Here is a 13,428-nt window from a genome sequence, read left to right as displayed (position 1 = left end):
TCACTCACCCCATCCCACCCCCATCTAGCATCACACTTTCTGCCCTGTTGCTTTTATCCTTCTACTCTCCCTTAGTGTTATTATCTCTCTCCCTTCTAGAGTATAAACTCCATGAATGTATCCTCATCACTGAAAACAAGTTCTGTCATGAGGTAGTCACAAATAAATGTTGAATGAATGAGTGATGGGTGGATAAATGAATGAATCAAGCAAGCAAGCAAAAACAGATGCAGGGTACATTGCTAAGAACAGAGTCTCAGAGCGATGGCATCCAGATGGTGCCCTCAGGTGCTGGTCCCGGCAGGAGATGAGGCACAGAGACGAAGCAGCAGAGAGCACACACAGGGGCCTGACCACGTAGCCAGCGACTGGAGGCTAAAGGAATGGCAAGCACAGGGTGGAAGGGTGGCAATTATGCCAGAAGGCTCATGGACCAGGCCAGTAGCTGCTGCCTCTGTGTGCCCTCAAAGGAGCACCACTTTCTCTGCACAGCCTATTTTGTAGTTATCTCTATTTGGGAACAAATGAACAAAGCGAATTGTTCTGGACCCTGAAAAAGAGTTTCCACCCTTAGTGGTAAAGAGCATAGCTTCTACCAGCAGTAGACATATGCTAACATTCCAGGGGCACAAGTAGAACTCTGTAGAGAGGGGAACTCAGCCTGCAGCCCCAGCCCACCTTTGCTGAGCCCTGAGTGCTCAGCAAGCCCCTCGGCAGAAGCTGAATACAAGCACCTGTGTCTAACAAAGAGGCAAAGGTGCAGTGTGCTGAAACGAGCACCAGATTTCATGTTGGGATGTCCCGGTTCTATGTGACCACAGTCTCTCCAAATATAGGGGTAGGACCAGATGGCCCCAAAGACTCCTTTTCATTCAGCCCTAAACAATAGGGCTTTCTCCGGAAGTACTGGTCTACCTTTTAACCCTGCAAGATTGACATTATTAAACCCCAGCTCAGGGACATTGAATAGCTTGCCCCCAGTCACACAGTATAGACCCAATATTCTTTCCAGCATCACCTGCACTCACAACTCTCTATCATAGACATGCAATTGGTCTTGGGTGGGAGCCTATCACCGTTACTCTTTTAAGCTCTCCGGGGCTCATACGCAGCCAGGATGGAGGAGTGGTGGCTGAAACGGAAAAGAAAGCTTGCTAATGTCCATTGGAAAGAATCCTTTCTCTCTACACCCCCACAACATACATATGCAATAGCCATTTCATATGTGGGCTTCTCCTCTCCTTGCTCCACAAGGGACAGTGCTGCCGAGCTAGCCTGAGGTTTGAGCCCACGTAAATCTCCTAAGCTCTATGCTCAAGAGGAGATGATGATTTAGTCACTTTCATATTTAGCCTTGTCTCCCTGGAAAACTGTAAACTGTTGTAAGGGCTGTTATTAAGAGGATATTTATCAGCATTGTTGCTATAATTTGCAAGTGGAGGAGGAGGCTGTTTGTGCTTGCATGGCTTCCTCCAGAGGGAAAGACAAAATTCTCAGGAAGCTCATTTAAAGTTTCCTTAACTTTTTTTTTCTCCCCAAAATGACAGATATTCCTGGTGTCTGTCATTGCCTGTCCTGATTCCTGATTTTGTATTTTGACCTTGCATATCCTATGGCTAGTGCCACAAAGCTGTGGCTCTGCTGAAGAATGAGGTCACCATTTACCACCCTTCATGTTTCTGAGGCCCATGCATGGAACCTCTTGCACCCCAAGCATGAAACCATCTCACCACCTCATGGTGGAGCTCATGCTCCAGCAGGGTTGTGTGGGAGAAGCAATGCCCTGTGAAGATCAGAGAATGGGCCAGCCCAGAGCAAAGGTCAGGGAATATGCTACAGGCCAGCCCAGGATTTCATTCTCCAGCAGCTCCCAGCTCTGACTACAAACACTTTGCTGACCCTTCTTAATGCATTTGGCACCCTCCTCTGTGACATAATAGTATATACCTCACAGATGGTTGTTGTAGTGAGGTTTAAATTAAATAATTTGTAAGTGGCCCTGAAACCTTGTGATTGTTCAATAAATGTTGGCCACTTGCTTTCACCTTACTAGCAGTCAGACTCCATGTAAATTCAGAATATTTTGTGAGAAAGTAGAGAAAAGTTGCTCTTTTTAACCTCAACTTTGAAAGTTAGGGTTTTATCATCAAGTTCCCTCATTACCTAATAAAAACTATTACATTTTTACTCAGTTTTAAAGTTTACAAGTCATGCTCACATAGCTCCTGTGTCGTTTGGTGCTGTCTCACTGAAACGTTACTATGAAATTGGCAGGACAAGTATAACTATTTTTATTTTATAGGAACAGGAACTGAAGTTCAGAGAGGATAAGGTGGCTTTCTAAAAGTACACATTCAAGATCAGAACCCAAGGTTTTGCAGCTAATCCAGTGTGTCTCTTACCTACGGTCTCAGAACTATGGCCATGGCAGTCCCTCTGCCTGCCATAGCCTTCCTCTCGCCATTTATTTTTTGTTTATTCTTTTTAGCTATATTGGGGTATGATGAATGTAAAATATTGCACACATTTGTTTTTTTAATATTTTATTTTTTTATTCATGAGAGAAAGAGCAGGGGTGCAGAGGCAGAGGGAGAAGCAGGCTCACTGACAGGAGTTCGATCCCATGATTCTGGTATCATGACCTGAGTGGAAGGCAGGCGCTCAACCAACTGAGCCACTCAGGCACCCTATTGCACACATTTAATATATACATCTTGATGAGTTTGGACATATGCATACACCTGTGACACTATCCCCATAATAAAGAAGCTACACATGGCCATGATCTCCAGCAATTTCCTTGTGTTCTTCTGTGAGCTTTTGTCAGTTGGTTGGTTGGTAAGAACACTAACATGAGACCGTTTAGTTCATTAACTCCTATGCATCTTCCAGCTTTCAACCTATTACTTCCTAGCTACCACCAGCCCCTCATCATGCCCCATGGCCCCAGGTGTTCCCCTGGTATCTTCAGCATCTGCCCCACCACCTTGCCCCATCTGGGTACTTATTGTACCATTTTGCCATCTCAGTAGACACCGAGATAAGATAGAATTATTTAAGAACTTCTTTAAAAAATAATGGATTTAGGGTTCTACTCAAGACCTCTTCAGTTGGGCATCTATTCTTTTTAAAGTTTCCCAGGTGATTACTAGAGAGTGTAAATCCTACAAGGGCAGTGACCAAATGTGTTTTTTTCCATCTTTATGACTATAGCACTACAGCATCTTGGCAATACTATTAATTTATGATACTATTATTGCTTACTGAGTGTTTGATCAATGCCAGGTAGTATGATAAGTAATTTACAGACATCTATTTCAGTTAATTCTGCTACCCACTCTGAGGAAGTCATTATTATCAGCGTATTTGAAAGAGTTGGGACCTGTAGCTTGGAAAACATTTTGTGAACACATCAGAGATTGTTTTCACTCGGAGCCCCTGATAATGCACTGTAGTTCATGTTTCCTACCTGCTCCCATGCTAATAAATGGGATTCCAAGAAAGTGGTTGTAACGAATATAATAAGAGACTCTGGGGGAATCAGCCTTCAGGCACATATTTCGACATTGTTTCTAGAAAGTAGAGTCATAATGCAGAATGTCAGAAGAACTTGGGGTCAGCCAGCATGGCCCCAAGGGGCTGTTTCCAAATCCCACAAATAACATGGTTTAGTTGCTGAACCACCAGAAAATTGCCTAAATTTTTCCTCATAGCCTAATCTCATTTTTCAATTAAAATGCTTTTGACTGTAAGTAACAGAATTAAAATGACTTAAACATGAGGAGTTTAACTATAATTTTTCTCTTGTAGATAATCCTAAAGTGGGCGGTCCCAAGATTGGCTCAGCCATTTAACAGCCTCATTAAACCCTCTTGTGCTTCTTATCTCTCTACTCAGCCATCTTTGTATGGTTGGCAGTGTTTCTCTTCACTGTCCCGGGTAGGCTACAGACGCTCCAACCATCACTTCACTTCACGTGAAAACATTCAAAAGCAGGAAGGGAAGGGCAGACTCTCTCCTCTCATAACAGAAAAGAATCCTTCCCAAAAGCCACCCGGCAGACTTCTTCTTCCCAGAAATAGGTCACACAGCCACTGCTGGCTTAAAAGCAATCTGGGAAAACAAGTAACAGGTGGCTCTTTCTGATGAAGTGGAATTCACCAGCAAGAAAAAGGAGAGAAAGAAGTGATTGATGTTTAAACAATCAGTAGTCCAAATACTCTTCATTTATAACACTTAAGGGCTAGAAGAAGGTAGATTATCCTTCCGATTCATTTTTAAAGCAAGTTCAACCCTGTGAATTCAATGTTGTTGAAGAAAGGAACATGTCAACTCTAGGGATCCCAGATGTCTATACCACTGAGATTGATTTTGATGACGAAGGACATCAGATGGTAGCTCATGCTCTCCTCTCCTGTTTTTAGGTCAACAGTGATCTCATTTACATTACAGCCAAGAAAGATGGCACTCATGTGGTGGAAACCGTTGATACCACCCACATTGGGAAATTGATTGTGACCAAAGAAGTTGGAGGAGATGGCATAAAGGATATTACTGATACCTACAAATTCCAAGAAGGTAACTTACTGCCACCGAATGAAGGTTTCTTTGCCCATATTTGTTTAGTACCTACCCACTGTCACTATGAAATGTGTTCCGGAGAATACACTATAAACTTTCATGAGGGAGACACCTCACACCCACTCCTTGTAGTTTCCTTTGTTTGTTTGCTTAATGCAGAATTCCCCTTCACATCGCTTGTGAAAACATTTTGGTTTAAAGTCACATCTATTTTAATGCAGTATAGAATGTGTTCTTATTCACAATGGAATTATCTTAACTTTCAATAGTAGAAAACATTGTATAACTAATGTCATTTTAGTTCAATAATAGAAATATGAATGACCATTCACATCTGTTTACAAACTATGTTCATGTACATTGTTCCACTGAATTATCACAGAAGTCCCTTGAGATAGATAATACAATCTATCCTCAACAGGACCATGCAATCCCATTAATTCGGGCCAATTACATCACAGGCCCATTTCAATGATAAAATAATGTGAATGTTAACAATGTTTATTGCGTAGACAGTTTCAAAGGGAGCTGTTGAGCCCAAGCCCATTTCAGTCAGTCCAGGGACCTACTTTATGTCTGGAATTGCATTTGGTGCTGGGGATCCCTGCTGTGAGCAGGACCCAGTTTCTGTTCCTGGAAAAGTGATAGGAACATCATTTAGAGGAGGGAGGTAGGAGAACGAAGAAGAAAGACACTCAGTCCAACCAGAAGATTCAGAAAAAGCAGAGCCAGGTAAGAGGAACCACAGATTACAGTTAAAGAAACCTAGGCAGGGGCTTCCAGGCATCAGGAACATGACCAAAGACATCCTGGAGGTGTGAATAAATTGGAGTGTTTAGGGTCCTATAGCCATTTCTAAAATACCCAGTCCAGAGTGCCAGTGTCCGGAGACAAAGCTGCCCAAGGTCAGTAGTGGAAAGGAGGTAGAGGAGCTTGGATGTCTTGATGGGGAACATGGAGTGTATTTTACAAATGATTCACCAGCAGAGGTTGTTAGGAGTGGCATTTATTTTAGTGAATGGATAGAAATGACAAGTAATTAGCATATACCTAAATATTCATCAGTATTCCTGAAGTGCTAAGGAGTGCAGAATTTGTTTTAAATATTTTAGACAGTCTCTCTGCTCTTATTTTAAAAAGCAATTTGCACTATAAAGAGAAAGTTTGCTGAATTGAGAATTCTCGTGTGCTGTATTAGAAATTCAGGATTTTTGTCATCTGAACTAGTGAATCTTTGCTGTATTTCTGAAATGGTTCATTCTTTTCTCCTATTGGTTACCATCCATTGCACAACATAGATAGAATTTTTTTTGGCTTTTTCCTGAAATGAGAGTTTAACAAAAACATAAGTACAGTGAAACAAAACAAGCAAATAATGTCCTCTTGTTATAATAAAGTTACACACAAAAGGATTTGGAAAGGAAAAATAAAAAGATTTTAGAAAAAGAGAAAGAGAGACATCTGGGTGGCAAGCGTCTGCCTTCGGCTCAGGTCCTGGGATGGAGCCCCACATCGCATCGGGCTCCCAGCTCAGAGAGGAACCTGATCCTCCCTCTGCCTCTGCTGCTCCCCCTGCTTGTGCACTCTCTCTCTTTCTCTCTCTCTCTCTGATAAATCAATCAACCAATCTTTTTAAAAAAGAGAAAGGAAAAGAAACTAGCTGCAACATTCCCTCATTTATTCATTTGTCCACTCAACAACTTGCTCTTCACCACGCACCATATTCAGAGTATGGTTGTGTAGGGATGAGATATACAGTCCTGCCTTCCTGTCTAGCTGGAGAGATGAGCAGGAACCAAGCCGTCACTGAGCTATGCAGCAGGTGCCCAGAACAGGGCACAGAGAAGGGAGTTCCAAGCCAGACTCGGGATTCTTTTTTTTTTTTTTTAATTTATTTTTTATTGGTGTTCAATTTACTAACATACAGAATAACCCCCAGTGCCCGTCACAAATCAAAACCACAATGAGATACCACCTCACACCAGTGAGAATGGGGAAAATTAACAAGGCAGGAAACAACAAATGTTGGAGAGGATGCGGAGAAAAGGGAACCCTCATACACTGTTGGTGGGAATGTGAACTGGTGCAGACTCGGGATTCTGAAGGACATTTGGGATAGGCTTGCTGAGACAGAAGGAGAAACATGCATTGGCCAGGTAAAGCATGAGGAAAGAGTTCTCCAGAAAAAGGCAGCCCAACAGGGATTTCGGATAAGCTCCTGGTGTGGAAGAAATCCTAAGCAGACAGTGTAGTGAAAGGGAATAGAAGGGAAGGGAGAAGAAATGGGTAGGAAATATCAGAAAGGGAGACAGAACATAAAGACTCCTAACTCTGGGAAACAAACTAGGGGTGGTGGAAGGGGAGGAGGGCGGGGGGTGGGGGTGACTGGGTGACGGGCACTGAGGGGGGCACTTGACGGGATGAGCACTGGGTGTTATTCTGTATGTTGGCAAATTGAACACCAATAAAAAATAAATTTATTATTAAAAAAAAAAAAAGCAGACAGTGTAGAAAAAAGGGAGGTGACCCTGCAGGGAGCCATCCAGATAAGCAGCTGTCTCTTCTAAAGCACACAACAGAATGACATTTTCATTAGCTGTCTTCCATGGAGGTGGCGGTGAAGGCCAAATCAGGGCCCGCTGTGAAAAGAGGAAAGACCAAAAAGCAGTCCACAGAAGAGGAGTCGGGGCTTAACCAGGGGTGGACGCCCGATTAAAATAAATAAAAAGTGCCAACTCTGGATGAGGAAGATATCTGAGGTTCAGGCTTCCAGAGTTTGGCAAGAAGGCAAGTTTGGCAAAAGGTGGATAGTATGGGAGTCTGGTCTAAGCACAAGAACCCCTAAATCTGCATAGATAGTTATAAGAGACACCCCATACTCTTTCTGGGCTGCAGTTTGATCCCAGGAGGTTAATTAGCCTCTTAATCAAGAATGGCAGCTGCATTTTAAATTCTGACTCTACGAATGACCAAGTGGGGTGCTATTTACAGAAGGAAGCAGAGACCGTGCCTGAATCTGGCGGGAATCACTGAGTGATTATAGACGTCGCCACGGGCCCCTGGGAAAGGCTGTCGGCATCCATGGTCATGCATTTGTCACTCTGATTCTCATTATTGAATCTCTCATATAATTTCTCTATCCATAAATGCTGAATGTGGCCACTAAAATGTGGAGATGAATAAAAACATAGAGAAGAAATTATTACCAGATTCAGGAATTAACTATTTTAATTAACTAAATTGTGGAAAGATCATTTTTCACATGGATGAACTAAAGCTTAATATTAATCTTATACCTTTTTTTTTCAAATATGTAAGATTAGGAAACTATAAAATTTTGAAAACCAGAATTCTTAAAACTTCTGCGGCCATCTGTCTTCTTTTATGATGGTGTCTGGATCCCATTTCCTCTTTGTTCCATCAATTATTCCCTCTGTCACTTGTATTTCCATCTCTCCTTCCCTATTAGCTCCTTCCCATTCACGTTCAAACAGAATCAAGTGGGGGGAAAAAAACGTGCACAGCTCTTTTTCAGCCATATATTCCCCACCAAATATGCCCTGTTCTTTCTTCCCACTGGCCTTCACAGCCAGGCATCTTGAAAGAGCTGTCTGCCCTTGGTGTCGCATCGCATGCCTTTGCCTTTCGTTTCTTGCCTACCATCCTCTGAGTTCTGCTACGAGCTGTAGATCCTTGAAGCTCCTCTTCTCGAGGCTGCCAGGACCACCTGATTGCCATGTTGAATAAATGTTTGCAGATCTCAGCTTGTCTGAGTTTCCCCTGCCTTCTGATGCTACTGCTGGGCCCCGAATCTTGAAATTCTCTCTTCTCTGTGCTCCTGTGCCATCTTCTCCTGGTTCCATTTCCATCCCAACCTACTTGACTCTTTTTTTTCTATCCCCTTCTGCAACCCTAAGCTCCTCTTTTCTTCCCTCGCCTCTGAATGTTACTTATTCTAGGCCCAGTCCTCAGGCTTCCCTCCTACCCGCTCTATGTTCTTTCTCCACGGCTGGCGTTATAGTCACATCTCTACAGATCACCTCCAGTCAATGTCTCTGGCCCAACTTCCAGATTCAGTTCCACATTCCCCTAAACCTCTTCCAGAAACCTGAAACCGACGCTTCTGGAATGCACCTTCCCTCATGCCCTCCCTTGCCTGAATCTGTTGCCCCCACTTCAGACCCCAGTGAAGAGAATCACAGCCCCCCACCCCCACCCACCCACCCACCCCCACACCCACAAATAGCAAATCGAGAATCAGTCAGGCAGCAAACCCTCTAAACATCCCCTTTGAAATAGTTCAAATCTATCTCCTCTCTCTATGCTGTGGCCACCCTCTGAGAATTCAGTGGTACCGGGCGTGGAAAGCCCTTAGCATTGTGCCTGGCACAAAGTAAGTGTCCAATAAAGTTAGTTTCTGCTCCTGCTAGGAATTCTGTCATTACTACGATACTACTACAGTGAGTCGGGGCATGGGTACTTTCTCCAGGCTAACTGCTGCAACTTCCCATTTCCACCTTTCCTCCACATCTTCTCTTTCCCTCCGTCTAACCTGTGCATCGCTGTTAAAGTGACATATTTAAAATATATCATTCGTGCCTGTTACTGCACTGCTTCAAAGTCCTTGTTCTCTGTTGCCTTGAAGGGCATTTCAATCAGACCTCACCAAGCTCTGCTATTTGCCTTTTGGACCCCCCTCCAGTGCACCTCCTGACCACATCCACAGGCATCCCAAGCACCAGCCAGGAGAGCTGCAGACAGTCCTCCAGAGACCCAGGCTGCCACTTTCTTCTTTCCTTTGCTCTCACTGCAGAGACAAAAACCTCTCCAAGGAAACTTCCCTGGCTCCAGGTGGTGTTGAGTCTCCCCCCCATTTCCCTGACACACATGCAAATGTCTGACCCGGCTTCTGTGATGGACACATGCATAGTGATCCCTCTGCACTTGACCCTGAGACCCATGAGGGGAGCACTGTGCTTCTCATCTGAGCCTAGCACAGTGCTTGGACATCATAGTGTCTCAAGTAACACCAAATAGTCAAATGAATGGTACTGCAGGTGGCACTTGCACAGGTGAATTTAAATGCACATCACACATCCCAAACTGAACTATTTAGTATCTATCATGAAGATGAAAGTTTTGTCTCTGGATGAAAGCGAAGTGCTTTTCCAAACCTTGATCCTTCAAAGCCTCTTTGCCAGGGTGGTTGTAGGTGCTGGGGACATGGAGATGGGTCCCAGTGGGGAAAATAATGTCATGCAGTGTCAAATGCTGGGAAGAGGACAGAAAATCAGGTAATATATGTTAGTGAAAGATGACAGGCCTGGGCTTGGGGACACATTACACAGGGTAATAGAAGGGGGGCTCTCGGAGAAGGTGACATTTGAGCTAACACCTGAGCAATGAGAAGAAACTTAAACATAAAAGGGCATTTTCATTACATCCGGGTTCGCGGAAAGATGCTTTTGACCTTGCTCCTGGAAGCCACAGAGAAACCTCAGAAAATGTAATCTGGCTTTAGATCATTCTCCCACAACACTAAATTCATGGCCCTGAATTATGTAAGATGTCAGAGCCATAAAGCACAAGTGCAGAGAGACGGGAATTCTGCAGAGCTCTGGGGAAACCCTGATGTGCCTGCCTCCTTTCTGGGCCTGTGCTTCTTGAACAACTGCCTGGCAGCTCCTGCTCTTGCAGGCTGGTCCCCAGAGGGGAGCCAGTGGCTCCTCTGTCTATGACACAATATAAAGTCTCTCGTGGCTCACCACAAGCCTACCACTTGCCCCTTCCCCTCCTCTGGGTCAGCTCGGCTTCTCTCCCCGCGGGTGGCATCTCTCTGACCAGGGCCTTACTGCTAGTGTTCCCCTCCTGCATTTTGTCTAAATGCATATCTGGTCCCCATCCAAAGTGATAATCAATAATGCTCTCCCGAGGAGCTGTTGGCCAGGTGCTTTCTGTTAAAATACTTCACTGAATTTTCCTTGTCATAGCCCCTCCTTCCCTTGATAGGGAGATAATATCTCCCTCCTATTGATCTGCAAACATGTGCTCTAGCCAATGCTTGTCCTAGACCAATTGTTCCTGGCACACTCTTGCAATCTTGACAATCAGAGAAATTGTTAATACACACACACATATTCACGTTTGTTTGCAACAGCTCCTGGCATTTTCTGTCTGCAGAGCACTAGTAGCTGCCAGTTCTTATGCATGCACTACCTCTAAGCCTCCTAACAACCCTCTGATGTCGGTGCCTTCCCCCTTTTTTAAAAAAAACAAGGACTTGGATGGTAACAACAGTGTCTGCCTTGTAGAGTTGTCCAAGGATTAAATGAGACAATGCCCAGTACGCACTTCACCACGATACCTATCACCGAGCTCGCTCTCTGTGATAGCTGTTGCTATCAATTGACTTCTTCATCTGCATTGCATTTCACGGCTAAGTAAAGTAGAAGACATTGTCTTAAAATTAACAAATTTAAAAGCTCACAGTTTTATTTCCAAGTGATTCCTTTTTTGCTAGCCATTCCCATGACTAGTTTTTACAAGTCCAAGAATTTGCCTCTGTGTCTTCCTCGATGCACTAAGATGTCCCCAAAGGTATTCAGGTGGTAAACAGAAGAGAGATTCTCTCCATACCTTCTCAAGCCCTGTGCCCTCAAGCTGAGCCTTTTGTCCAGGGCTCTGTAAGGAACATCAGCCCAGCACGGAGCCAGGAGTGAGCTCTGAGGCCCGACTTGTACCTGTATTTCTTGATTCCACATCTGCACAAAGCTGCTGTTTGATTCTTCCAGGGCTCACCCCTTCTCCTGTCCCCACCTGCATCTCCTCCACCACCACTCTGAAAATCCCACAGAAGACCTTTTCCTGAAAACAGCATACACATCTCAAACTGCATTAGAATTTTGGTGTGCCACCAGATGCCAATAGGTGTCCCTCAAAAATAAAAAAAAAATGTGTTCCATGTCACATGAGTTTGGGAAGTCTTATGTTATCTAAGCCTCCTCACCGTAGGACTCAATCTCAGAGCATCTGATGGGCTATAATCAATGCAATGAACATTTGGAGGCACTAGACAACCTGGTGCTCCCCAAGGGAATGTGACCTTAGAGCCCTTGGGCAGGGAGGGCTTATTAATGACCTGCCAGGTCTGAGTGTATGGGGCGGTGCACTATTTGGGATAAAGGGATCTCTATACTCTGCCGGGGGGCAGATGGCAGCAGAGGAAGGAGGAGAAGGCCGGACAGTAGCTACCCAGGGGTCAGCTCAACAGGAGCAAGTGGGACAGGCCCCGGTGGAAAGAGAGACAGATCTTATCAGAAAGATCCACGAATAGGAGAAAACTCATATAGCACAAGGGGGAATGGCAGGACACAACTATTGCCAAACTCTTTGCTTAGAAAGCCTCAAATTCTAGCTAGGATTTGGGGAGAGAAGCAAATTGACAACCTATTTGTGTCAGCTTCCCCCTATCATGCCAGGGCCACCCACAGAAGGAGCAGCAGTAGAAAGACCACCCAGAGAGCAAGCCCCTTAGCAACCCCCCTTTCAGATAAGCCCCGGCGATGCAGCCTAATTCTTCAAGCCAGACAGGTCACAGTTCTCTGGAAACCTGATTTTGCAGACTTGGTAACATAGGAATGGTGATGAAACCTGTCTGGAAGGGCAGTGGTGTGGCTTACGGAGGCAACCTGACGAGGACAGCACACAGTGCCCGGAGCGCAGTGTGTTTATTAATTTCTCTTTGATGGATTGCGTTTCTTTCCCCCCATCATTATCTCTGCATCTTTCCTAGGCCAAGAAGAAGAGAGGCTGGCCCTAGAAACTGCCCTGATGTACGGGGCTAAAAAGCCTCTCAACATCGAAGGCATCCTTAAACCGAGGTCGGATGTGGACATGAATTTTGACGTGGAAAATGCCGTGCTGGGAAGAGACTTCAAGCTCACCATCACCTTCCAGAACAACAGCCCCAGACGTTACACGCTCTTAGCCTATCTCTCAGGCAACATCGTCTTCTACACCGGGGTCTCCAAGACGGAATTCAAGAAGGAGACATTTGAAGTGACACTGGAGCCCTTGTCTTGTAAGCTAACAGAAGGGGGTTCTTCTCCCGGGGACTTTTCTCTGCCTCCCTGTCTGGCTTGGTGCTGTCACTCAGTCATAACTTCCTGTCAGGGGTGCACAGGTGGCTCAGCCGGGTAAGCATCTGACTCTCCATTTCAGCTTAGGTCATGATCTCAGGGTCTTGGGTCGAGCCCCGATTCCAGCTCCACACTTAGCGGGGAGTCTGCTTGAGATTCTCTCTCCCTCTCCCTCTGCTCCTTCTCTCCTCTCTTTTTCAAATAAATAAATAAATAAAAACACCTTCCTATCAGTTAAAGTTCTGGCCCAGAGCTCAGGAATGTGAACCACATAAGGGAACCTCCTTTCTCCAGAGGAGCCTCAAGTTTCATCTTCATCTCTCATGCATAGAAGTGAACAAGGAAACTTTCAAAGCCTAGAGCCCCAGGAGTCATGAAAATGAAAGGTAACTTCTTGCTACTCAAAGTGTGGGCCAAAGACCTGAAGCATCAGCATCCTCTGGGAGCTGGTTAGAAATGCAGACTGTCAGGCCCCACCCCAGATCTGCTAGACCAGGATCTATGTTGTAACAAGATCCCAAGGGGATTTTAGTGCCCAGAAAGGTTTGTGAAGCATCTGTGTCAGAAAGCACACTGGCATCCCTCCCTGCAAGTCAGGTAAAGTTTTGGGGGGCTGCCCCAGCAAGAATGATGTGTTTTGCTTTACCATTTAGAAGGTAAGAATCGAAGCTCTGCATACAGGCCATTTCTGAAAACTCACCTGCTGATA

The 13,428-nt window shown here is 44.8% G+C and overlaps 1 protein-coding gene across 2 annotated transcripts in view; it reads left to right on the top strand.

The window, feature by feature from the left end:
- The window catches only part of F13A1 (coagulation factor XIII A chain), a 162,479-nt gene that overhangs the window by 122,423 nt on the left and 26,628 nt on the right, over nucleotides 1-13,428 (top strand). For both annotated transcript variants that reach the window (XM_038584097.1, XM_038584098.1), the window contains exons 12-13: nucleotides 4,425-4,578; nucleotides 12,374-12,661. In XM_038584097.1, the coding sequence (XP_038440025.1) occupies nucleotides 4,425-4,578; nucleotides 12,374-12,661 (442 nt within the window). The remainder of the gene's footprint in view (nucleotides 1-4,424; nucleotides 4,579-12,373; nucleotides 12,662-13,428) is intronic.

Source organism: Canis lupus, chromosome 35 (genome assembly GCF_011100685.1).
Source record: "Canis lupus familiaris isolate Mischka breed German Shepherd chromosome 35, alternate assembly UU_Cfam_GSD_1.0, whole genome shotgun sequence".
Taxonomy (NCBI): domain Eukaryota; kingdom Metazoa; phylum Chordata; class Mammalia; order Carnivora; family Canidae; genus Canis; species Canis lupus.
This window is presented reverse-complemented; position numbering and strand designations above follow the sequence as displayed.